The 25,298-nt window shown below is 38.8% G+C and overlaps 1 protein-coding gene and 2 long non-coding RNA genes across 7 annotated transcripts in view; all 3 read left to right on the forward strand.

Annotated features, from left to right (window-relative positions):
- Positions 1 to 412: 412 nt before the first annotated feature.
- Positions 413 to 5,023, forward strand: LOC143424755 (uncharacterized). 2 transcript variants are annotated; one of them, XR_013101965.1, is made up of 2 exons: positions 413 to 899; positions 4,779 to 5,023. It is a non-coding gene; the product is annotated as an uncharacterized LOC143424755 (long non-coding RNA). The 2 variants fall into 2 exon arrangements; XR_013101966.1 differs by lacking the exon at positions 413 to 899 and adding an exon at positions 1,981 to 2,101.
- A 22-nt stretch (positions 5,024 to 5,045) lies between these two features.
- Positions 5,046 to 25,298, forward strand: part of Shab (Shaker cognate b) — a 30,046-nt gene continuing 9,793 nt past the window's right edge. For 2 of the 3 annotated variants that reach the window (XM_076896872.1, XM_076896873.1), the window contains exons 1-4: positions 5,046 to 6,122; positions 12,263 to 13,109; positions 15,495 to 15,793; positions 23,288 to 23,371. In XM_076896872.1, the coding sequence (XP_076752987.1) occupies positions 5,046 to 6,122; positions 12,263 to 13,109; positions 15,495 to 15,793; positions 23,288 to 23,371 (2,307 nt within the window). The remainder of the gene's footprint in view (positions 6,123 to 12,262; positions 13,110 to 15,494; positions 15,794 to 23,287; positions 23,372 to 25,298) is intronic. The other variant, XM_076896874.1, reaches the window with a different exon arrangement.
- Positions 13,936 to 14,512, forward strand: LOC143424753 (uncharacterized). 2 transcript variants are annotated; one of them, XR_013101963.1, is made up of 3 exons: positions 13,936 to 14,201; positions 14,282 to 14,356; positions 14,440 to 14,501. It is a non-coding gene; the product is annotated as an uncharacterized LOC143424753 (long non-coding RNA). The 2 variants fall into 2 exon arrangements; XR_013101962.1 differs by having other exon boundaries at positions 13,936 to 14,356; positions 14,440 to 14,512.

Raw genomic sequence — 25,298 nt, forward strand, 5'->3', positions numbered from 1 at the left:
TAGAACAAGCATACAATTTTGTACAACTGATAGAAGTTAGAAGAAATTTTAATAGTAAAAGTTTTGTTAGTAAAGTATTTGATTTTTACATATGTAATTGGTATTATCATGCCATTCGTTTATCTTTATAGAGAATTTACCGTCAAGTATATCGTTAAGAAGGTTTGTTATTCATTCAAATGAACCGCTGCGAATTCTTAAATCTATTGTGCGCGCGCACAGGCAGGTATGCGCATGCACAAACATTATACAGGTTCAAAATTGATATCGAGCTACCGGTTCTGAAAAGAGAAAAACGAACGTTATAGGTGGAGGTCAAATTTTCATGACACGCGCGATAGACAGAGCAGCGTACAATATTCGTCGACGCAGGCGCACGTCTGGCTATAATCCAAACAATATCTCTATCCGGTACAGTAGCAGCAGTTATAATATTAGTAGAATTCGTATCGTCACCATTGTCATGTACACGGTCTATGCCGCTAGTGATCAAAAATGTTATCAGTATTGTTTCGAATAACCCAGCACTTAAGAAAATTGTCTTGCAGTTCTGTTCTAATATGTTAAATAGAATGATAGTGCGTTATACTTTAGTTTTATTTATTACAGTTCCTTTTTTTGCAAAATTTCGAAACAATAGATATGTAACATTTCCTTCTTTCTTTTATTATATCTGAGAGCGACTATGTCACATTGACCATTTCCTAATCGATAGACGCGCGAACATCGATTGCAGCGCTTGGTGTGGAACAAGTGGCAGTACGATACCGTCCTCACTGCTCGTCAGTACTCGCCTCTGTGTATTATTTGTCGTGTTAATCACGAGAAGATGTGCTGCTATCTAATGGTGCGCGATGTCTTGTCCTTTCGAGCGAGTGGTGCCTGTGTTTAAGACCGAGGTGAGTCGCAAAAATGAGCGTGCTTCTGGTCCGTTTCTATTACCATCGTACATCTATTTCCGTATAGGAGCTACTTCATTATAGAATCGTACCGGTACACGTCAAATACTGTCCTCGAATAACACGCGCACAGACCCAGATAATTTGAATCTCTTCGCGTGCTCTTGATTCCGGCAAAAAGTCAAATATTTCATTCAACATTTCGCTGTTACTTTATCGATTTCAATCAAGTTAATTCATGGTATGTCACGTTTATACTTTTATCAATTTGTCACTGTACAGGACGATCTGACAATTATTTTGTTTAAACGTTTCGTAGTACTAAATTTCGTTACGAAATTTTCAAATGAAACTTGCTAAATAATTATTGATGACTTGGATGTAGTTAAACGCAAAGAATGTTTTAGGCAATTTGATAATGTGAGCCACTGTTGAGAAAGAAAAAGGAAATGGGATACAGAACACCCACTGCGAATGTCCTATTGATAAAATGGTAATTTTTTATTTTTATATAAAAAACTTTGATTTTTACATTCAAATAAATATTCTAATAAAAATAAATTGATGACAGTACAGTGCATAACAAACGAGAAAATGTGTCACAATGGATGCAGGCTGTAAATAATCGTTCTTTACTACTGTCTGGTAACGCTCTTCATCCATCTTTACTACTGTTAGAAGAGTACTTTATTTGGACGGTACAGGTACGAGTGGTTCGTTGTGTAATATATTAAATAGTACTTTGCATATTTGAAACCGTGTCTCTTCACATCTCTCGAAATGACATGTGTTCGACGTTTGTACAGTTTGCTTTTGATCCTTTTAAAGCGCCAGGAATCACAATATCGAGCAACGTTATTAAAAGCAAAGAATTCGAGACTGGCGCATCTTACGACACTTCGCGAATATTTTTGCTAACTATACAGCATCGTATTGACACTTAGCCAAGATTCAGCCCATGCAACCAAATAATAAACGGACAATATGCATTTAAATAATACAACCTCCGATTATTCTGCATGCGTTGCTTGGCCGGGGGTTAATGTTATATATAAAGATTTTGCACAAACAAATGGGGTGTTATATCTGTAGGAATACGGCCGCACATGTCGATCGTGAATAGAACCGAATTAAAGAGAGAAATAATAATTTAATCGATAACGAGAACATTGAGCATAACGAATACGAAGCCACCTAGGGAGGTAAGAGGGAGACTTGGTCTGGAATTATGCCACGAATAAATGCCATGTCGTGACATTTAAAATTATTGTTCGCGATATCATGTGGATAGAAATCTGATGTTCAATCTTACGTGGAAAGATTACGTGGAAGAACTTTTTTGGCTAATACGTTAACATTTAAAAAGCGATGCGAAACTCTAGTAAAGATTTCTGCGGAGCAAGGTTTCCCATATGAAATGTTTTGAACGATAAAGAGTTATAGGGTCAATTACACACCGCGGCTTCGTAGACGTGTTAAATTAGACTTTTATCTACGTCTCCATGCAATTTATAATTACTTAAGAGAATCGAAGACATTTAAATGATCGTTCGGGGTACTTCCTTTCGCGCAGTTGTTTCCGCCCACACGGATCGATCTGCGCAAAGTAGATATCGTGGTGTACTCCAAAAGAGCTTTTAGAGTACGGGTATCAAACAATTGCCATGAAACTGTAACAACATGTTGTGCACTTACGCCTAACAACCCCTTTCAGCGATTGTATTTGTGCAGCTAAATGTGTTTGTGATTCAACGATTAATGTGGTAGAAAAAGATCAATTTCCTTTCTTTCTTTCTGTCTTTCTTCTCTTTTGTCGCGGCTTCTTCCTTTTCTCTATTTACTTCTCTGTTCATACAAGTATATAGGTTCGTTTATTCGTCGACAGAGAGTTATCCAGATGTGTTTACTTTGTGAGCGTTTACTTCGCCATTGGTATGTACGAATAAACTTAGGGTGTACGTGTATAGGGGAAGAAAGATCTTTTTAGCAGAATCTGAATGCAGTGCAAATAAAATTTTTGTTACCTTTGCTTTACAATCATTCTTTTCAACGTGATGATTTACCTCGATTTTTATTGGAATATTTTGTGTACTACAACACTCCTCGCGGCCATAAAATGTGAAGAGGTATAACTAAAATATACAAGTATGACTACATTGTTACATAACATAGTCATTTAACTGTATTTTCACTTAATGATAAGTTCTTTGAACGTTATTTAATCTGACCTCATCCTTTTTAACGTAGAAATTATTTTTGGATCTCTCTCTGTCTCTCTCTCTCACTCCTCCACTTTCTGTTCTTCTTGCTCTTTCTAATGTATCGTTGTAAATTAATGCTATCCACTGTGGCCACATTTCAACAGCTCTTACTCAGTAAACAATAGGAATAGTTCTTCGTAACCAATTGCGCTCCTCGATTGCAGTGAGAATAGTTTTAGAATCGTTGCGATTACAAGAATAGTTTATGTGTTTAATAAAACGTACGTATTCGAAGTCGTAATGGATAATTTTGATTTTTGTTTAAGCTAGTACCATAACTAGAAATTATAGTTGGGAGGTGAAATATTTGTGTAAAACTACAAGCACATAAATTATAAACTTCAGCTTTGGAAATGAAAATATTTTGAATAACGCAGGAAGTTGAAACGCAGACAGAATTCCAGTAAGAACGAGATTGCGAATCGAAATGTGCCGTGTGTACAGTTTCGTGTTATTTTGTTTAAAGTAATCTATAAAATTCTTGTATAAACTGCACATGGGTATGCAGAGGTTATTCCGTCTGTAGATAAAGTGTTGGCATTTTATAAAGAAGCATTGCGTGAAAATTTTAAACGATCGTACTCCTTATCGTGCATGCTTAATGGCTATTTATTGTAGCCCGCAACATTTCGTCAAAATAATCGCTCCCGTTACATACTGATCTAGACTTTGCACGGAACCCACGTGCACGATTGAACCAGGACTATCGGGACAGGTGCTTTTTGTAGAGAATCTAGGTCAGAGTGTATCAACCTCGTATATAAATAGTGCTAGTAGTACATAATGTTCGCCTCAGACACTTTTCAAGCTTTTTCCCCAAAAAATACCTTTCCATTGTCTTTCTCTCCCTTTTTTCTGTTGCTTTTTGTGTTTCCTCTTTTGTGATTAGGCAGCCTCTCGTTCGCTTGGGTATGCGTGCGACTATGAAGAAAGATTCTGTCATACGTACGAAAATAGTAACGATGATATCAGATTTGAAATTTGGCCTAATTATACGCGATATCATCCATTTCGTAGAATGAAGTTTTTGGGAATAGAATCGAAAATGTCGTTATTACCTCTGAAATAAGGTGCACCTTATTTTTTCATCAACAGATCGTTAGCTCGCGAAGTATTATAAATACTAAGAAGGTATGGGTAACTATGATTCGAAGAATGGTAAAAATAGCTACTATTAAACGGTTATATTTGATAATATTCATAGGTGTACTCCTACTTACGATGTACTCATTAAAATTTCTCTAACTTATAATGTAACGTCATGGGTGAAATGTCTAATTGTTATTTTATCACATAACAGTGAAGAATAATTTTTTTTAGTGGGATATAATCATCTAAAATTTGTTGTCAAGCAAATGGTACAATAAGAACAATCTAAGCAGAATCGTACTATTCTTATCGTTATGATTCATTCTCTACAGCGAAATGTCGCAGCCGAAACGTACTAATAATAAGATAGGTTTTATCATCCCGTTAATCCGTTTCATTTAACATACATTTTTCAACAAAATGAATAAAAAAAAGACACACTTTTTTGCCAATGTGAACATGCCATGCAACGTATTAATTTTTCTGCTACACCTATAACAAACCTTTTCACAAATATTTTTATACACAGATTATGACGTGGCGCGGTTTAACCGAGCCAACGGAAGAAGACAGACGTAGGTACGGATGAAGCACAAGAAAGGTAATCTGGACGAGGAGGAGGAGGAAGAAGAAGAAGACGAAGACGAAGAAGAAGAAGGAGGAGGAGGAGAAGTGGAAGGAGAGAACGAGGAAAAGTACAAAGGGATAGAAGAAAATAGGAGTTCACGTGGAAAAGCAGAGATACCCGTACGTTTAGCCAGCACGTCAGCGTGATATCATCGGCTGGGTGCATTTGATGCTAAGTGAAAAAAGGTTCGAAGACGACTCAACACTGGCGGACGGGGAACGTAATGGGAGCGCCGTGGTCACGGGCCCGGTGCTATCGTCGTCGTCGTCGTGCACGGTGCCCTACATCGGCACCGACCAGGGTTTCGTGTTCGAGGGTGGCGGCGCGACGACGTTGCAGCGGGCTGGTGCAGCCGGTGCATCGGTCGCTAGCTGCACCGGTAGCGGAGGAGGAACCCTTGGAGTCGGTATCGGGTCTGGAAGCGGAGCGAGCATAGTTGGGTCAGGGATTAGTATGGGCGGAGGAGTGACGGTAGGAGGGGTCACCGTTGTCGGAGGAGGAAAACCCGGCGGAGGAGGTGGTGGAACGAACAAGGAGGTCCGGTACGCTCCTTTCTCGTCGTCCGTAGGACCGACCGGTTCCGTGACGCCGATTAACCTGCCACCGCCGCCTCTGCCGCCGCCTCTGCCACCGCCGCTGCCGCCGCCGCTGCCGCCGCCACCGCCGCCGCCCCTGCCGCTGCAGATGCAGCAGCAGCGTGCTTTCTCGAGGTCGATGACGTCCCTACCGCCTGAGCCGTTTATGATCATGAGGTCGAAGGCCCTTAATAGACGGGTCTCGATCAACGTCGGGGGTGTCAAGCACGAGGTGCTGTGGCGTACACTTGAGAGGCTGCCTCACACGCGCCTAGGCCGATTGAAGGACTGTAACACGCACGAGGCCATCACCGAACTATGCGATGACTATTCCCTAATCGACAATGAGTACTTCTTCGATCGGCATCCAAAGTCGTTCAGTTCGATCCTGAATTTCTATCGTACCGGAAAACTGCATCTCGTCGACGAGATGTGCGTGCTGGCGTTTAGCGACGACCTGGAGTATTGGGGCGTCGACGAGCTCTATCTCGAGAGTTGTTGCCAGCATAAGTATCATCAGAGGAAGGAACACGTGCACGAGGAGATGCGCAAAGAAGCGGAGTCGCTGAGGCAAAGGGAAGAGGAGGAGTTCGGCGAGGGCCAATGCGCGCAATATCAGAAGTGGCTTTGGGACCTGCTGGAGAAACCGACTACGTCCATCGCTGCGAGGGTGAGTTCTATTGTCAATGGTCACGCGTGCTCTTTCGTATACGATTTTCATTATTATTAAATAATAAGTCGGATGGGAATAGTCGTGCGGATGTATATGCCGACGCAAGAATGTCCTCGTGATAAATCGACAGAGAAAAATTGGGAAAGTATTCCAAGATCGAATTCTGAGAAGAAGAATTTGAGTTGGTGCCAAAATCTCGACTTGTCGCAATAACAATGTGCCACTTGGCATTGACGACTTCTCGATTTCGAGGGTCATCATTGTTGATCGTATTTTAAATTCTATCGTCTGTTTGTTATACGTACTTACTTTTATTAGGATACCTGAAACTTCCTACATCCTTTCTTTTTGTGTTGTCCGGTAAAAACTTCTATAGAACTCCGATTCGGAGTAAATAAATTTTTCTTCGCGTGTGGGGCTATATGTTATCGAGGGTATTTTTTATTTTGAATCGGAAATTTCCCCCCTAAATTATTACCTTTCTCTTTTATTTTATTAATCTTAAAATGGGTTTCAGCTGGCAATTTTTAGTTATTACTTAGCAATATAACGCTGATGCAGCCAAATAATCGTTTTTCCAATTAATGGTGGAAAATGTACTAGTATTTTGTTGTTATACGAGATTTCATTTAAATTTTGTTTACTAATTTACTTACACTGTGTCCACGTTTACAGTTTGTGCTGGATCCTTAATTTGAAGAAAGGTATTACTAAGTTGATAGTAGAGCATCGATTCGACCGTAGCTCTCGTATAGACAACAGAGTAGTGAAAAAGCTTGCGACGTATGTGATTTTGTACTTAATCTCGCAGTAGAATGACTACCTAAACAGCAAATTAACCGATCTGGTTTGGAATCTGTTCTCGCTTTAATGATTATCATTGATTGTCTCTGTTCACTTTCCGATCCTTTTGATGATACGATACACACAGTACAGACGAAGCTAACAAAAATAGAGGTTCTTGCATGATTTATTCCTTACTATCAATTTCATGTCACTCAGTTTATATACAGTACAGACTTGTATATATCTACAAATTGCCGATCAATTTTTGTCATAAATGATTAACAATGTTCATGTTAGTGAAGAATACATACCAAGGTATCAATCGATTTTACTTTCCTCTTCTAAAGCCAGATCGAAATCACGTGTGTTGGTCAAGCACTGTTGTTACTCATTAATCAGATACTAACTAGATGAACCTTTCCATTTCAACATATAGTATCGATGCATTCGTTTACCTTTATTAATTAAATTTAACTGGTTGCAGTAAGGTATAAGTATTTCCACACGTGTGTGTACATAGAAATGTATATACACATGTATGTGTGTACGTACATAGAACGTAGACACAGGTACATAAAGTGTATAAAATAGAAAAATGTTAATTAATACGCAGTATAGAGAGAATTGATTGATTTATTTCTAAAGTCACGTTGTGTCGATGTATGTAATGTGTATTTTATTTCTAGGTGGTGTTAACGACATCATTACTAATCTCATTATTCTATAACCCAGCTTTTTAGCTCTTAGTTTGACAAATTCTTGTACTTAAAAGCAATCACCGTGTCTGATATTAGATGATAATGGGAGTGCATAATACGCGATTACCAGGTATCACGTAGATTCTTTCTCGACACCGCTCCCTGTGAGATGTCATAGTAACTTCGCTACCAGCGAATTCAATTCGATATGTACATGATAATATAGTCTATACATATATGTATATGGATAATTACCGTTAATACGGAAAAACATGTAATTGTCACTAATGTTGTATAATCATTAGACGTACATAAATGGAATGGATTCAACGCTAATGCAACGAATCTGACGTTGCTCGAAAAGAAATATATAGATATATATATTTATTAAATATTTATATTAAATAAATATGTATATATATTTATTAATTGTCACAATGTAATTATGTTCGAAACATTCTTAATATTCGTACAAAAGCACGTGGATAGATAGTGTAGGATTAGGAAGAAGGTTACCAAGATTTACAAGTGTTACATGTTAGCACATTCACCGGATTAGATGTCCTAAGTAGACTCACAGATAGATATAGTATACATACATACATACATACATATATACATACATACATATTTCTTTTCGTGTACACGTTGAATTCGTACGTGAATATGACAAAACTAACTATATATATATATATTTGTGCAAGAGAATCTCTGAGGTACTTGGGCGACGTTATGTTACAAATATTGTTTCATATTAATACTTGCCATACACACCACAAACAATACACATTGCACACACTGTTGCTCCAAGATGAAACAGTATTATGCGGGGTACTAATGTAGCACCTGTATCCTTCACTAATTCCACCTATCACCAAGATTTCTATCACGCAAAGCGTATGATATCCTAAAACTCTAACCGTATCTGTTTCCCTATTCGCTGCATATATATATACATATATAGATACGTATATACATATATATATGTGGACGTTCGATGTGATTCGATGATAACATTTCATTGCTTTCATCCGTCTTATCGGTTTTAGCACAGTCACGGACAAACGCTTTAATGGAAAGAACGGAACGCTTCTTCGTCGATGAACTTTTCGCGCAGAGAGATACTTCTCTCTAGCTAGGCTCCTCATCATATGTCTAAACGATTCTCGTCAATGCGTCAATATTGTAGAAACTATTGATTTTCCACTATATTTAAATTACTTAAGGGGCCGTCGGTCAATAACTGAAGTTGCTTCTGAAAGTATATGGGTACAGTCATCGGCAACGTAGACATTGGGTCTTCTCACAGCTCTTACTTTCTTGATCATATTAAATTCGTCGCATCTGACTAATACAATGCAATCTCCATTTGTTCAAAGCATTCATACGTTCAACGTACATTAAAATCTTGTGCAAGAAGATATATTTGTCGGATTTTTATTAATAATATGTATTTAAAATTAATATATCATAATTTTAATGTGGCAATTAGTGATCACTCTCTGCAAGCTTAATTTTTAATTATTTATTTAATAAGGAACATACGTAGTTTATATGGAGATTTCACTGTACCTATTTAGAAGATCTATGCGAATCTCAAAACGCTTTGTATCGGCTTTGAACAACATTCAAGTTCGATCTTTGTTATGTACTCAACAAGTTATCATATCAGTCTTCAACAATTTTTCGGCTAGCACAATTTAATGAAAAATAATTTATATATATATATGTTATTACGTATATAGAAGAATTTGAAGAGAATCGCAGAGATCTAATACTAACATTAAAGGGCACGTACTAGTTAACGCATAAAGTCCAAAGTCATTTTCTGCATGCAAGGGAGATAATATCGGAGTGTTCAAGTGTAACTACTAGGCAATTACTTCATTAGGGTTGATCTTCCTGATGGAATAAGAAACAACTATATAACATCAACTATTTAATAAATTAACAATATTTTTCCAAAGAAACATAAGTTGATCCTCTTCAAAATAATTGTGCAGCGGCAATTATTTACTTTTTCAAAGGGACAATGTTGTCAAATAATGATTTGCCTCGAATTGCTGCAATTCATCGCTTCTCATAAATTTACAATTTGGCTTACAAGAAGATCCGTATCGTCAAGTATTGATAGTTTCTACTTGTATTCGCTTTGCTTTTAGAAAATGACGCGCGCTTTAAAAGTGTTAACCAGTATGAGTCTAGCCAAATTGAGGAACAAAGTACTTCTTCACGCAATATGTGCAGGATAATGTTACAATTTATACTTATAATAAATTAAATTTTATTAATCAGAATTGAAAATTCAACATAGTATAAAGTTTCACTTACATTTTTATGAAATTTTATATTATAAAAGTATCTTATTGTACGATTTAAATAGAACTATTTTATAAACTTCCATGATCACCTTTTCAAAGCACGATTGCGAGAATAAGCAAAAGCTGTGAGTAATCCAGCATCAGTTTCTATACAATGAATTTTAGAACAACATAGAGACGGCTTATTTTTTTCCTAAAAATTGCACTATACGCGCACTAGTTCTCCTAAATTTGAACAAGATTACAATTGATTTTGCGACGAAACGTCAGCCGGTAGCTTTCTCTTTTTTCTAATCTGTCAGCCTTTTTTTTCTCCATCTTTCGGATTAATTCGAGGGTGTGTTACATTAAAACATTGCATAACACAGCTTTTCGCAACGAATTTCAGTATTCTGCACAAGAGACGTTTTGCACAAGCTTGCATCAACGCAAGCCTACTTAATTACTTTCATGATCACGCATAGATATGTTTACGTATTTGTGACGAAACTTCTAAGTTTCATGGTGCTGATTTTCTGTAATTAAGAGAAATAATTCATCGATGCATTTGTGACAAGCATCGCGGTTCATTGCATGAAAAGCTGCGGATGCAAACGGCCCTTTCTTCTCTTCCTTTTCTTCGTCACCTTTTGCTTTTGGAATTGCACTGAAATTTTACACACTCGGAAGCTAAGAAAATTTAGAAAAGCTAAAACTGTACAAATAACAAAACAATATTTGTTCAAATATTGTGCGTTCTTTCGCCACGATAAAATGATTTAATTCAACAATTATTCTAAAAAAGTCTTTAACATTTTTCAAAACCGCGTAAAGTAATGAACAGTATGAAGCTTTACGTGTCGTTTACAAAATGAAAACACCGTCACTTCCGAGTGTACGAGTTTTGTGTTATTATTACCTGCAATCTAAATATGCGAAGCGTACGCCTGTTTATTTCTGTTAAACAGAGGCGGTAATTTTTGCTAATTTTCCCCGAAGCGACGAATTGATTTCGCTTTGTAGCGATTGCACTAGCGTGACAGGGGTATACGGGCATATTAAGAATAGTTGTCGGTGGTTGGGTATTTTTTTCTGGCTTTTTGTTATTTTCTTTTTTTTTTTTATTCAGTGGGGTGAACCCAAAGGGAGCGGGGTTTTGAAGGGACTATAAATGTACACGTGTTAATACGCATGCCGAACAATGTACAAAACTTGTATAAGTCGAGCGACGTCGGGCAGACTGCCTTCAAACGACGAGATACTACTTGGTGCAAACATATGGGTATCTATACGTTTCTATAGCAGTTTTCAGCGACTCTGTTCACTGCGTAAAGTCGAGTCCTCAGTTTCGCAGAAAATGCTTTAGAACGTTATAGTAGTCCGCATTACGTCCTCCCTTTTTCCCTTTATCGATGCCGTTTCGGAGTCGTTTGGAGGTTTCACGACAAACGTTTCGAGCGTTTCCTTTTATCCTTGGTCGCACAGTCGTCTATGAGGGGTCCTTTTTTGCACTACTGATTCTTTAGACGTTCGCTGTTCAAATGGCATCGTTGGAGTTAAATCATGTTTTTACGATATACCTGTAACAATGTGTCTTTGCCGTGACAAAGGCAACATTATTGGGGCATATGCTTCTTTTCGTATGCAAATTGTTGCTTGCTTCGTATTGTACATTTTTTCGTACACGTAAACAACTACTTATGCTTTCCTTCTATTTTGTCAGTGATAAGAATATGTTATAATTGTATTTGGTGTATCATTTTATATATACATATTTTTAAACGCTTCGTGCAGTGAGAGCTTTTGGTATTTACTCTGTTTTTGGTAGTCGTTGTTGCTTTTAAAAGTGCAGATTGAATAAGAATTATTTTTCTTCGTGATTCACTGACATTCACAAATCGAGAATTTTTATGTGTTCGACGACGATCGTGTTTGTTGGAATTTCCGTATACATTCTGGATCAACTGTTAGAATTCTCATTTGTGGTGTAGCTTTCCGTCGATCTGTGCTCGATTATGTATTTCAAATGGGATAGTCTGATAGAGTCTGCTGGTGTTTCTGTTCTTCTACTCGTCGATAGAAGCTGTTCTTCACGTTGATTTACTTTCGACTCGGCATTTATCGCACGCACCCTGTAGAATAACATTGAAAACTTATTAGGTACACATTTCTCGATTTTTGATCCCGATGCTTTTAATCAAACAACATCTAGCCAAAGGACAAAAGAAATAGTTCTAGCGTCCTAGTCCACGCGAACAATGTACTGGTTAACTGGTCGAAAAGAGAGGAGAAATTTTTAGGACACCCAATGAGTGATCACTCCGTCTGACTGGTCGATCCGTCGCTTTTCCAGGTGATAGCTGTGATATCAATACTCTTTATTGTGCTTTCGACGATCGCACTAACTCTCAACACCATTCCTAGTATGCAAGTGAATGATGAGAAGGGGAACTTTCAAGACAATCCGCAGCTCGCCATGGTGGAGGCTGTGTGCATCACATGGTTTACTCTTGAGTACGTGCTTAGGTTCAGTGCCTCGCCGGACAAGTGGAAGTTCTTCAAAGGCGGTCTTAACGTGATCGACCTGTTGGCAATACTGCCATACTACGTATCTCTGTTCCTGGTCGAGACGAACAAGAACGCGACCGACCAGTTCCAGGACGTGCGCAGGGTAGTGCAAATCTTTCGTATAATGCGGATCCTGAGGATCCTGAAGCTGGCCCGCCACTCGACCGGGCTGCAGAGCCTCGGCTTCACCTTGCGTAACTCGTACAAGGAGCTGGGCCTGCTAATGCTCTTCCTGGCAATGGGCGTCCTCATATTCTCGAGTCTCGCCTACTTCGCTGAGAAGGAGGAGCCCGGGACCAAATTCATAAGCATTCCAGAAACCTTTTGGTGGGCGGGCATCACGATGACCACCGTCGGATACGGCGACATCTACCCCACGACCCCGCTCGGCAAGGTGATCGGCAGTGTGTGTTGTATATGTGGTGTCCTGGTAATCGCGTTGCCCATTCCCATTATCGTTAACAACTTCGCCGAGTTCTATAAGAACCAGATGAGACGGGAGAAAGCCCTCAAAAGGCGGGAGGCCCTTGAAAGGGCCAAGAGGGAGGGCAGCATCGTGTCTTTTCATCACATCAATCTGAGGGATGCCTTCGCCAAAAGCATGGATCTCATCGATGTCATCGTAGATACCGGTAAGCGACGGACCACAAGGAGGACATTATACACACCCCTCTTGATAATGCAATACGTCGATTAACAGTTTACATAATTGAATCGTTCTCCCTCGAATTACTTGAAACTTTTCCGATCAGCCAGTTTTAGTTCAGTTAAAAGGGGTGTAATCGTACCCCCAAAGTGGCAGGATACGGAACGTTATCGCTCTCGATGCCCATTAACATGTCTTTTTCGCCGTTTACTCCGATCATTAATTTACCAATACTAAAACACGAACGCGATGCACGCATGCGATCTCCAAATAGAAATCGGAAGTTTATCGTAACGAACGTTAACAATTTATCAACCCTGACGCAAGAATGATAAATTTATCAGTTCTGGCGCAGGTGCAAGGTAATACGAGAGGCTACACTGGTAGAGAAACACTGACCCATTCTTTATTGACTTTCTCATTAAACGTAACTGCACCATATTCATTACTATTCATGAATCATGAAAGGAAACGAAAGTATCGTCATTCATCGATCCCGTGGTAATTTCCATTTCTCTATCGGCATTGTTTGCAAGATTTGTCGGGAATGCGGAACACGGAACACAATCATCGTTAGATATCGTATTTCCATCCGATTCACATATCTCGCTGCTACCGTTCATGCGATCTCTCGATCCGTACGTATTCGTATGAGCCCACTAATCCTGCGTCAAGGTTGATGAATTGATGGCATAATGAAAAACATAATGGATACCGAGGCTGTTTTCAGGTCACGATATGTCCGGCGTGGATGGTAACAGCAAGGAGGGGGAATCCGTGTACGGACGCAGCCCTGCCCAGACCAGGTCAGGCTGTTATCCTAGCTATGAGCATTACGGTCCCTCGTGGCGTCGTTGCGGTGCCTCGTTTTCCTGCTGCTTCCTCAGTCTACCTAACGATCAACCTACCACGCCGGACAGACCGAAATTTAACTTTCAAACTAATGATCTCTCCATACTCGGGGAACTACTTCCTGGCACACTTGACCGAGATTAAACAACACCGACTCTCTATTGCCAAGGTTGAAGACAACAAACTAATTGCACCCTCCTAGCTCACGACATGTCCGACGTGGATGGTAATAAGCTATTTTATCGATATATTTTTGCTTCCGCTACTTTCTCGATATACTATAGATACATATATATACATATATAGCTAAGAAAGCAGCCTACCACGCCGGACTGAATCAGGACACCGCTTCTTCTGCGCCGGAAGGTTACAATCGATAATGTAATTAACACCTGACACACTTAGCACGATCTCAATCATGTGTTACCTTCTTTTTTTTTTTTCTTTTTCTTTATTATTGTCAGACCTGCGCCAAGATTGATAAACTTATCTTAGTGCGAGGAAACGAACAAACCGGACATCGAGCCTCTTCCCAAATCATTAAATGTCCGGCGTGGGTGGTAAGCAGACACTTTTAACATGTATCGATATGTGCGTATCAATATCGCCGCTATTGATAATTTACAATTCGGTTGTTGAATGAATAAGTACAAAATTTTACCTTCCCTACACGAATCAGAAGTGATTCATTCAGAATTTATATATACATGTAACTTCTGTAGAGAAGATTTTAAAAGTAGTACGTAATGCTTAAATAAGATCAGATTATAGTACGTTATACCCATCAATGGAAACGTACCTTCTGTATATAAATTCTAAATCGCAATTGTAAGAAAGTCGCCGATACGCTAATTAGTATGTATCTATAATTTCGCTTGTTGGTCCCGCTATGTCCTTTATCCACCTAACGACCAGCCTACCACGCCGGACCAGGCCGAAGTACAATTCCCATTATTCGTATTTGTTGAACCAAACCTATCACCGAAAGTGTTGTTCATTGAAAAATTACTGCATGTATCTCTTCCTTATGGTGACCATACGAGTATAATGTAACGTGCAATGCAACATGCGATACAACCAGATTAGCCTGAGCGTACAAATTTGAGTAATGGTTCCGACCGTACCGGGCTCGCTGCCATACTTGTGCGACACAGTCGTCCAGCTAGAATTTGTTTCTGTCTACTTAAATAAGTACTCACGTTAGCTAGGTCAGTAGGATCAGAACAGTTGCTCGTGTTTGTACGTGGCGCACGTATGTTCGACGAACTTTCAGCAAGGCTTAAACAGGACATGTGGGTTTGCATTACATGCTGCTTCGCGCGTACCATTAGATTCGTCTAAATGCACCGTCACCCCTTTTACCTCTATCTATCTCTTTCTACTTCTCTCTTTCTCTATTGGAGTACATCGTTCAACACAAGCGCAAAAGTTGGTGCGCGAATCCTCGCCTATTCTTGCGTCAAGGTTGATATCGTGGCGGCATTGTAAAAAACAGAACGGACGCGGAACCTGTTTCCAGGTCACAATATGTCCGGCGTGGATGGTAACAGCACCGAGGGAGAATCCGCGTGCGGACGCGGTCCTGCCCAGACCGGGCCAGGCTGTTATCGTAACTATGAGCATTACAGTCTCTCGCGACACCGTCGCAGCGCCTCGTCCTGCTTCCCAAATTTGCCTAACGATATGCCGACGACACCGGACAGCCCGAACCGCCGTCTCCTGGACTTTGCTCAGAGCGTGCCTGGAACGCAGAACGACGATTACTTTCACGACGATGTACCGGCCCAGCACGTGAACCAAGGCAATACTACACCTAGCGTAAGTCCCGACGTCAAATCCACTAACAATCCATTATGAATATGATTTTCGATGTGTTCATTTCGTGTGCGCGCCTGAAAACTAGGCATGCACGGGCGTCTGTTAATCCTTCGACCAGACGGGGCTCGACTTTCTTCGGTGTCGTTAATTACCAAGCTCCTAATCAGACGATTTTTATCGATTTGATCGTTATTACTTTTATATCAACTTAATCGTTTAATATCCTGTGATGTCATTTGGTAATATCTTATTCCGGGTAATATCCTTCTCCCAATTAATTTGCGATATATGCAATTATAATGATATTATTTCGCCAATCTACTCTGTTCCTAAAATTTGAACTCTATCAATTTAGAGACAAGATTATTGTATACTTTTCTGTTTGAACTACAAAATTAATTAAAATTAGTATGCTGAAGTTCCATACTTGTGTCGTGTATTTCGGTGCAGCCTTGCACTTTACTGGTATTAAGGCAGTTATGAATTAATCACGTGTATTCGATCGCTATTGGAGGTTGAATGAAAACCTAATACCTAACATAAATCTGATAAAAGAAATTCGAGCCCGTCTGTGAAGATAGAATCGTTCATGAACTAGTATCCGCACATGGCTACTAGAGGCACGACTTACCAGAAAGTCGGTGCGGTCACATTGGATGCAAACTAGTAGTAGAGTCGGATATTAATCAGACCAGACAGTGACGCGTGCCTCTTTACTTTCAATTGTCGTTTTATCTGCTATAAAGTCACCAAGTATATTCACAGGTACCTTTCTAATCAATTTAAAGATAACATTTCTCATACAACGAGAAACTAATATATATATATACATATGTATATAATTAAAAATGATCGATAAACGTTATAAGTTCGTGTCACTTGTAAAATATTACTTTCACAAATATAGCTTAGCTTCTGTTTCTTATTATCTTGCAAAGCGTCCAACGAGACTGACGCATATTTACGAGATGTAAAAATTAGTTGAAAATTATTATTTCTTTCATCTCTGGGTACTTTTTTTTTGTTCTATACTTACTATACTGTATATGTATGCATCAAGTATAATTGCTGCTTTGTCCTCGATGTAATTACCTATTTAAAAGAATGTGCATCCAATGATATCGTTCTTATTTGGATTTGATGTAAACTCGTTGGTGTCGAATAGCCATGGCACAAGTTTGTTTCACACCGCTATGTCATAGTGGGAAATAAAATTGCAACGATACTTTAATAACGCAGAATGACACGATGTACCGAAGCACGCCTAGTGTTAACAATTTTCTAATTTTTTTTTTCATTTTTTCTCGTATGGAAAGGAAGCACGTCGAGCGTCATTTAAAAGAAAAGTCTGAAATCAGATTGGCTCGAGGTGCAGCTTTTTATATATGTGTGTGTCTGCTTGTCCTTTACGGGACGCCAGTGACGAGCTGATTGGTGTCCCGTAAAGTTGTGTACAACTTCTATACTGTATTAGCAAAACTGTTGCCAGAATTTTTGATATCTGACCTGGCACAAACATGAAGCGAGTAAATATTTCTCTGGACCGATTCATACGTGATAGATGCCGATAGAGTTTCCCTCTTTTTCTCTTTTGTGAAAATATTTACTCGATAATGACACTTTATAATAATACCGTGTATGCGTAGATATACAGAGCTTGGTTACCATTTCGTTCATTCTTCGAGTAAGCATATACTGACCATACTGTGCTTTTTAATGGAAACATTCTTTGTCATTAAAAAATATATGAGTATCGATATATATATATACTTCCACAGAAAGAATGATCAAAATTTTGTTTGGATCTACTTTGCTCTGTGTAATGCATACCGTTTGACAGAAATTGGTAATTTTCCAATATAACACAGAGTTCTTAATGCAAATGCATCTATACTTACCAGTGCTTGCAGAATTAGTGTAAATATAGTATCATTAATACGCAGAATTGATAACGCCTTACTAATATTGCGATTCATTAGGAAACCTTTATGTACAATTTACAGTATGATTAAGCACTGTGTGCGCTTCTTTTGATGGTATTTTTTACAAATTACTTTGAGAACTAATTTGGCGCTGCAAGGTATAGATGTGCCGAATAAAGGTTTGCGCAACCTTCGATTTTAAGTCTACTTGGTCGCGTGTTTTCCCGACAATCCTTTTCGTTAACAGTTTACAGTCCATACGATTTTTCTCAATAGATTACGCGTACACAGTTCACTTTTTAATCAGTTCGCGAACGAACCGACGATCTGCGGAGCCCGAAAGAACGACTTTAACTTTCCTTAATGTTCGCTTCCCTCTTTATTCGTCCATGCTATTCAAATTCAATACCCTGTTAACAATTGCATATATACCTTTAATTCGTTGAGCTTCATTTCGCTTTATGTAATCGGTACTACGTATCGACAGTTGTACAAATTTCACGAATCTAATAATTGCATCACACTTTTGTAAATATTGTAAGAATCTGTAAATAGCAGCGCGTAATTATTCAGGGCCCGATGAGTTAAAGGTAATAGAGTCATTGAGAACACAAATCCTCTCATCGTAACACGATTTTTTACGCATTATTGGCTTATACCCTCCCTTTCATTTATAACTAAAAAAAATTAACGAAAAATTTCCAAATCTACTGTTCTTTTTTAATCGTTGTTCAACAACGTGCAGAGAAAAATCTATTATCGGTTAACGATGATTAATAAATATACTGGAGAATAGACAAGTGTTCGTAAATGGGAGGATTGAGGACATCGCAAAAATGATAAGACAGTGAAGACATCGGATAAAGCATAGAATAGATAGAACTGATCTAACATCTCTGTACGATTAGAAATTGGCTCCAATGAAAGCAATTGTGCAGCGTGTCGTCCAAGTGCTTTTTCGTCGGGAAACGCGTCGGTCTAATGATTCCATCGTTCAATGAGACTTTCTCTCATTGACTGACAGTGTTCTTTTTCGCACATTGCTGCGGTCCTGGAATGCTCGCTTATGAACAATGAATGAATGTGCTTCTTGTTTTTTTTTTCTTTTTTTACTGTGTACATGAGAATACACAGGACACAGAAATTTGGGGAAAATTGTGAGAATTCTTGTAAATGAAGGTTTTAATCACCTCCGTGTGTGCGTGCGTCACGTGTATACACTGTGCACTGAAACATATACGAGTAGTACTTAATCCTTGTCAGTTTAAGGACACATATAGGACAAATGAACAAAAAGTAGTCGATATCTTTCGTTTAATTAATCAATAACTACTTTTCCTTTCGTACGTAGAATCTGCCTGTAACATGTTAAACACCTTTTTGGTATACCTTGATTTCTATCTGTTCTTGCGGTCCGATTATTTTATCGATTACTATAGACGTTTATAGAAATGGTACCTCGTAATCGAATAATGTCATCGCTTACGTGCCACGAAGATATTAATTCCAATCGGTACATGTTTCTCCTAGGTTTCTCGCACGCACAACCAATTTTTCTCCATGATCTTGCGCACTCGATGTTCTATGATTTTCAAAAGAAGTTATTTTCGAAACGTTAACGCATCCCACAGTCAGATAACTCTTTTTCCAATCAATCTACTCTTTCAATCAATTGTTTCAAATATTTGTTACATTATTGGATGGTGCAAAAATTGTATTTCTCGCATACAATTGTTAAGACCGTTACACAATGGAAAATTTGTTATCTGATATGACTATTTTAGACTATTGTACTCATTAAATTCCCCGTATTAATTCGTTATACTGAATTTCGTAATTCCATTACGTTGTACGCAGTTGGCTGCAATAATAGGTGTGATCTATTTTCACATTGGTGGCCAATTATACGCGGACACCTTCTGTTCCTATTTTTCGCAAAACGAGAATCAAATTCCGACTCCTGGTAATAATTGCTAAATACGAATCATATAAAAAAAAAATACGACGAAGTCGATGGGGATAAGGAAAGGAAGCATTCAATGCGATCTGAAGAATGACAAACTATGAAAGAAATATTGCAGGCAGCAGCGTGTCGCAATTCGTCATCCAATAATGAGTTCAGATTCGTTTTTCCATCATTGGCGGTAACTTTCTGACAGATTTCGTGTCGATATGTTACAGGCAATGTCCGACAGCGCGCATTGAACCACCATCGTTGAACAAAGCCGCCGAAACTTTCGTCACACACACGAATTACCTACCTGTCGGACTTTGCCGAATTTCGTTCTCTTTCCGCTGCATGTGTATCGATCGCTCGGTTCAAAAAGGAAAAAATAATGTCGAGCAAACTCCACGAAACTGTTCTCGATCGGTTCGATCTCTTCGAGCGAACGAAAAAAAAAAATAATAAGTAAATAAAACGAGAGTTTCGAAGTTGTCCAAAAAAAAAAAAAGAAACATAAGAAGCGATAAGAAAGACATTGAACAAATTGGATCTGTGGACGGACGTTTCGCTTGTTCACGAAAGACTTTACCGATCTTTCCTGGCAACGTCCGACAAGATAGAAAACTCTGCGAGCTTTCGTAGCAACGGGCAGCCACGAGAAAGGCAACAACAGAATGAAAGCGATGAAGTGCGAGAGACGAGAAAGAATATACGTGACGATGGACGATAATCCGAGGGCACGAGGCCCTGGGCGGGTACTTCGACGTCGGACCTTGCCGTGCTCGATCCGAGAGAAGCGCGGAACGCTTTTCGATCGTCCTTTTTCCAGATACGTTTCTTACGATCCACGAGCCTTCTTTGCATTTCTTTCTGTCGATCATCTGTTTCCGTTTTGCTTCTTCTATTTTCCATCACATCGCCTCGCTTGATTGACTGATCTTATTCCCCGTTATCTATGCCTATCTCTCCGAGACGCATCATCACCCTTGGTTTTCTGCTTCCGGTCAGACGTTGCTAGAAATCGCAACGCGTGCGATCGTCGATTCATTTTTCCTCTTTTCATTTTCATTTCGTGCATTTTGGTCGGACGGTTTGTCGATTCTTTTTTTTTTTCTTTCAGTAGTACTGTGTAATCATACCGCAAATCGATGGTGCATTACGAAGTGCGAGGCTGTAGCCAAAGTACATCCCCCTAACTAGACCGCTTTGTTGTTCAGTCGCTTGTGTTTTACCCCAAGTGCGATTACTTTGTATGATTATAGACGTATGTTTTAGTCGATTAGAAACACAACATATCCGAGAGTTTAGTTACGTGCACGTTATGCATACATTTCCACGTGCGTCGTTTGACCGACGCGATGTTAAATATTTATTCAGCCTGTTGGGTGAAACCAATTTAATCTGTAGCGCATAGACAGAGAGACTGGTCGACGAGAACTTCTACTATTTTCTACCATTTACTTTAAATCGCACTGATCTTGCATTAGTCATCATACATCTAGTTGAACACTCGTTTCTGTTTAGCTGAAGAATTGTTGGAATGGAATTATTACTTTCTCGTTGAAAATTGTACGATTCGATGTCGTTGTCGAGGTCCTAAATGTGTTTAAGGAATTAAATATATACGTACTTATTAGTTCTTGCAATGCATTAGATAATAGCACAGGATTCGCGATATTTCCTATAAACTAAGTAGCGTGTACTTAATTATTATAAAAGTTAACGAACAGTAAAGCAGGAAAATTATATTGACGCTCAATTAAACATTTAACAGATGATCTAGAGGATAAAATAGATTTACAATTTATAATTCTTGAGAATAGGTTCACGTAAACAGTTCTCTTATAATAATGAGCATTTAAATTTAATAGGTATATACATATATATCATTACGATTCGATATTAATCAAAATCGGTTCTTCGAAACACTGCCTGTACATATAAATAATTAGCATAACATTAAATAATACCGGCTGTAAGAATGAAATAACCGAATGTAGATGATCGTCTAACTATCGGGCAGTTGTAATTTTTATTATCATATTTCGAGTGATCCTCCAACTCGTATTTAACTGTAATACGACAGAATTCGACGTCCATTCTTATATTCAATAAAAATTCTCTTGTAATCGAATAAAAATTATTTGAAATCGAACTTCGAAGGTCTATAATTGGATCGATTACTTATTAAATGAACCTCGAAGTTGATCGACAGATCATTGAATCTAGGAATAATCGACGCGATTAGTTTTCGACTAATTTCGAAGGTAGTTAAACAGAAGCATTAAAAATGTGTTTCCTGATATTCGAGTAAAATAAAATAATACGAAACGTGTATACATACATATATAATTGGGCATGGGACGTCTTACAATGCTGTTTGAAGAAGAATGGAGGGAACACTATGCCAACTTCGAGGTTCCTTAAGATATCTTTTTTCTATGTTAGCCTGAATTATTAATTCATCGTCACGTTTTGTGTTATTTTAGATAGCGAATCAAGTTTATTGATTTCATGTCGGCCCTTTCAGCGCTGAATCACGTATTAATAATTACCGAAGGCACGCGATCGAACGCAGTGAATCTGAAAGAATTAGATGTCGGTCTTCTATTTGTAAAGACATATACAGGACAGCAGGTTCGAGGAACGGTTCGTTTCAAAACTGTATACTTTTACGATCAATTGATTTCGCGTAAGTAACGGAAAGCAATTGTGACGTCCGATCACGATATGATATTTAACTTTTTCTTCTCACTACGATGCATTTCACTGTCACACGTATACATACCTCAATGAACACTGTTACACCTTGCGCATTGTCAAACGTGCGAGTTCGTAAATGATGGTATCATGGATCACCCCAAAAAGAACGTAGATCGTTTGACGCGAGGGAAGTAATTAATGGCAGTAGATAAGATTAGATTCAGAATTTTATACACTGACGGAATGTTCCTACATGCCATCATTTACGAATCGACACACGCATCATGGACATCCTTTCTTTAACAAACTGACACGATTGTAACACGTCTTCCTTTTCACCCTTGCATACGAGAAATTTCTCTCTCTGGCTCCACGTGATCATACGTTGCCTCGTTTCGTGCTCTCGTTCAAGCCTTTGAAGCACCGTTGTCGAATGGTGCTTTCTCTGAAATCGCAAATTAATCGAGGTACCTCTCGCTTGTTATGTCGTTAACGAAGGACGATCATTATCCTCGCGATGACTCTTTGCGAAAACTTTTATTCGAGACATAGTTGTTCGGTTAGAAACAAGGTAATTGATATCACTGAAAAGTTTTTCTCTTGAATGCGTGCTTCAAAGGATCAATAACGTATTCGCTCGTTCGTGAAGCGTTCGAATTATTTCGCACGAATGCATTGGTTTACACCTGTGTAAAATCTTATTATCGTTAGTTATCCGACGACGAATTCTTTACCTTCAGACGAGTTCGCTTTTGAAACTGAAAGGAGAGTTACATTTCTTTCGAAGCTTCGAATTTTCGAATGATCGTCATTGCAGGATGACGCGAACGGGGATAAGAACGGAATGGCTCGATCGCTTCCGGGCGCGGCGGGACCCGTGTGTTACGGAAAGTAAAATAGGAAATTGTGTGTGTGACATTGTAGGATGAAGAGAAAAAAGACAGCAGAAAATTCGAGAAAAATGATGAAATACCTAGCGAATTCGAGTGTTGCTTTTGTACTACGAAGGTATTTACGATCACTAACGTTCTTCCTTAGGCGGCACTACATACACCAATGGGCTGTCGAGAAAATTGGGACCAAGGGGACTAACATTCTTTATTTCTCTCCAACTGTTTATTTTTCCAATTTTTTTTTCTTTTTTTTTCGTCTCGTCTCTTTTAATCTCTGTTGTGTTACGATATCTCTTCTTGTCGCTTCGCCTCCGTCAGCAACGTCCGATCGATAGCAAACACGTATATATATGCGCATACAGATATATATACGTATGTACGATCGCGCGAGATTGTGTACCCGTTCGTCCCCTGGCTTCTTTTATATCTGTCCGCTACTACTTTCGTTCAACTACAGCCGATGCACGGTTTGTCCGGTACGTATAGTCCACTGGGTGTATGCACTGCCTCCCCCTCTCACCTTCAACAGAGCACTTACTTTTCCATTGACACGATACCAGTTCATTCAATGCTTTAGACGCAACCGTAGCTCGTCCACTAATTTGATTTGCGTGTAAACTCGCAATTTTGTAGGCCAAGGCACTGGGGCATCGTCGTCGTCGTTTCGCGTCCGGGGGCGAGGGATCACGCCACTGAAACGAAACACGATGCCCACGGCTCTGGCCAAACACCAACCCCTTTACCCGGTCCTAAATAGAATTTTTATAGTTTGCCCGACGAGCGAGTTTATCCAGCCTGCCACGGTAGCGATCACTTAAGGGGTTCCCGGATTTCCTTTGACAGAAGAAAACCGGGGAACGAGAAATTATTTTACTCGTTCTGTTTCCTCTGGATTGCATCGCAGCCTTGAATTTTTAGAAATATTATTATAAACTGTTGTATAGATTGGAACGACGAAAGTATTGCGTATAGGGGTTGTTTTTGGAATATGCGACTCAATTTTAGGAGTGTACTGTGTATATAGTAACTCATAAACATCTGTACAGTAAAAAAAGAAGAGATATGTGAAAAGAGATAAATATTGAATTTGTGAAGTAAAGTTTCAAGTTTATTTGCGGTTTGCCATTACTTGGTATTGGATATACTCATCGTTGGGCATATTATAAGTACTAGGTATCTGCGAATTGCTTTTATTCACTTCTCTTGTTGAGTGACTAATCTTTCGTTGTTATCCTACTCTAAACGTTAAGAATTTGAACGTAATTACTTACTTCACTTTTAACAACTTGATCATCTTTCGATTACTATTTAAGAATGTTTGGAATTGGTTTCTCTAACAGTATGCTAACAACTTTTTCTGCGATTTTTGCATTACTTGTGTCAACTAATTCTCTTACAATGAAACGTTTTACTACAACTATTATTACTCAAAGTTCCATTTAAAGTTTTACTATTATCAATGGTACGTTACATAAAATGTCTATACCATTGATACCACTTGTATACGTACATGTAAACATGTTTCTTGTTGTTTTATAAGACATATCAAATTGCCTTTGAATTATTCGCACATGCCTATTACATATACTTATTTAAACCAATGTACTTTCTCTCTCTTTCTCTCTCTCTCTCTTTCTCTCACTCTCTTTCTCTGATGAATAATTTCCTGCTTTCAAGTTTGAAACGAACGTCAAGTTCGCACGCTAGATTCGTGCATGAATCACGCTGGCGATTGTTCGAGTATATACTAAATAGAACGAAAGATATTTTACTCGTGTTCGAGCAATTTGCTTGCAAGCCGTTAATGATTCAGACAAATGTCTTGACATGAAACATTGCTCCAACCGGAATACATTTCACTTCGAACGTTACCATCGAATTATTTCGCAATAGCGAGCCAACCTTATACGATACGCACTTTTCATGGACTGTCTTGTAATTTAATGGCAATACCATGTCGAACGGAAATCAAATACGACCTGCAGTGGCACACGAAAGAAAGGTGTTATTGTAGAAAAAAAACAATTGCATACAATCGTATT

Source organism: Xylocopa sonorina, chromosome 6, assembly GCF_050948175.1.
Source record: "Xylocopa sonorina isolate GNS202 chromosome 6, iyXylSono1_principal, whole genome shotgun sequence".
Classification (NCBI taxonomy): Eukaryota; Metazoa; Arthropoda; class Insecta; order Hymenoptera; family Apidae; genus Xylocopa; species Xylocopa sonorina.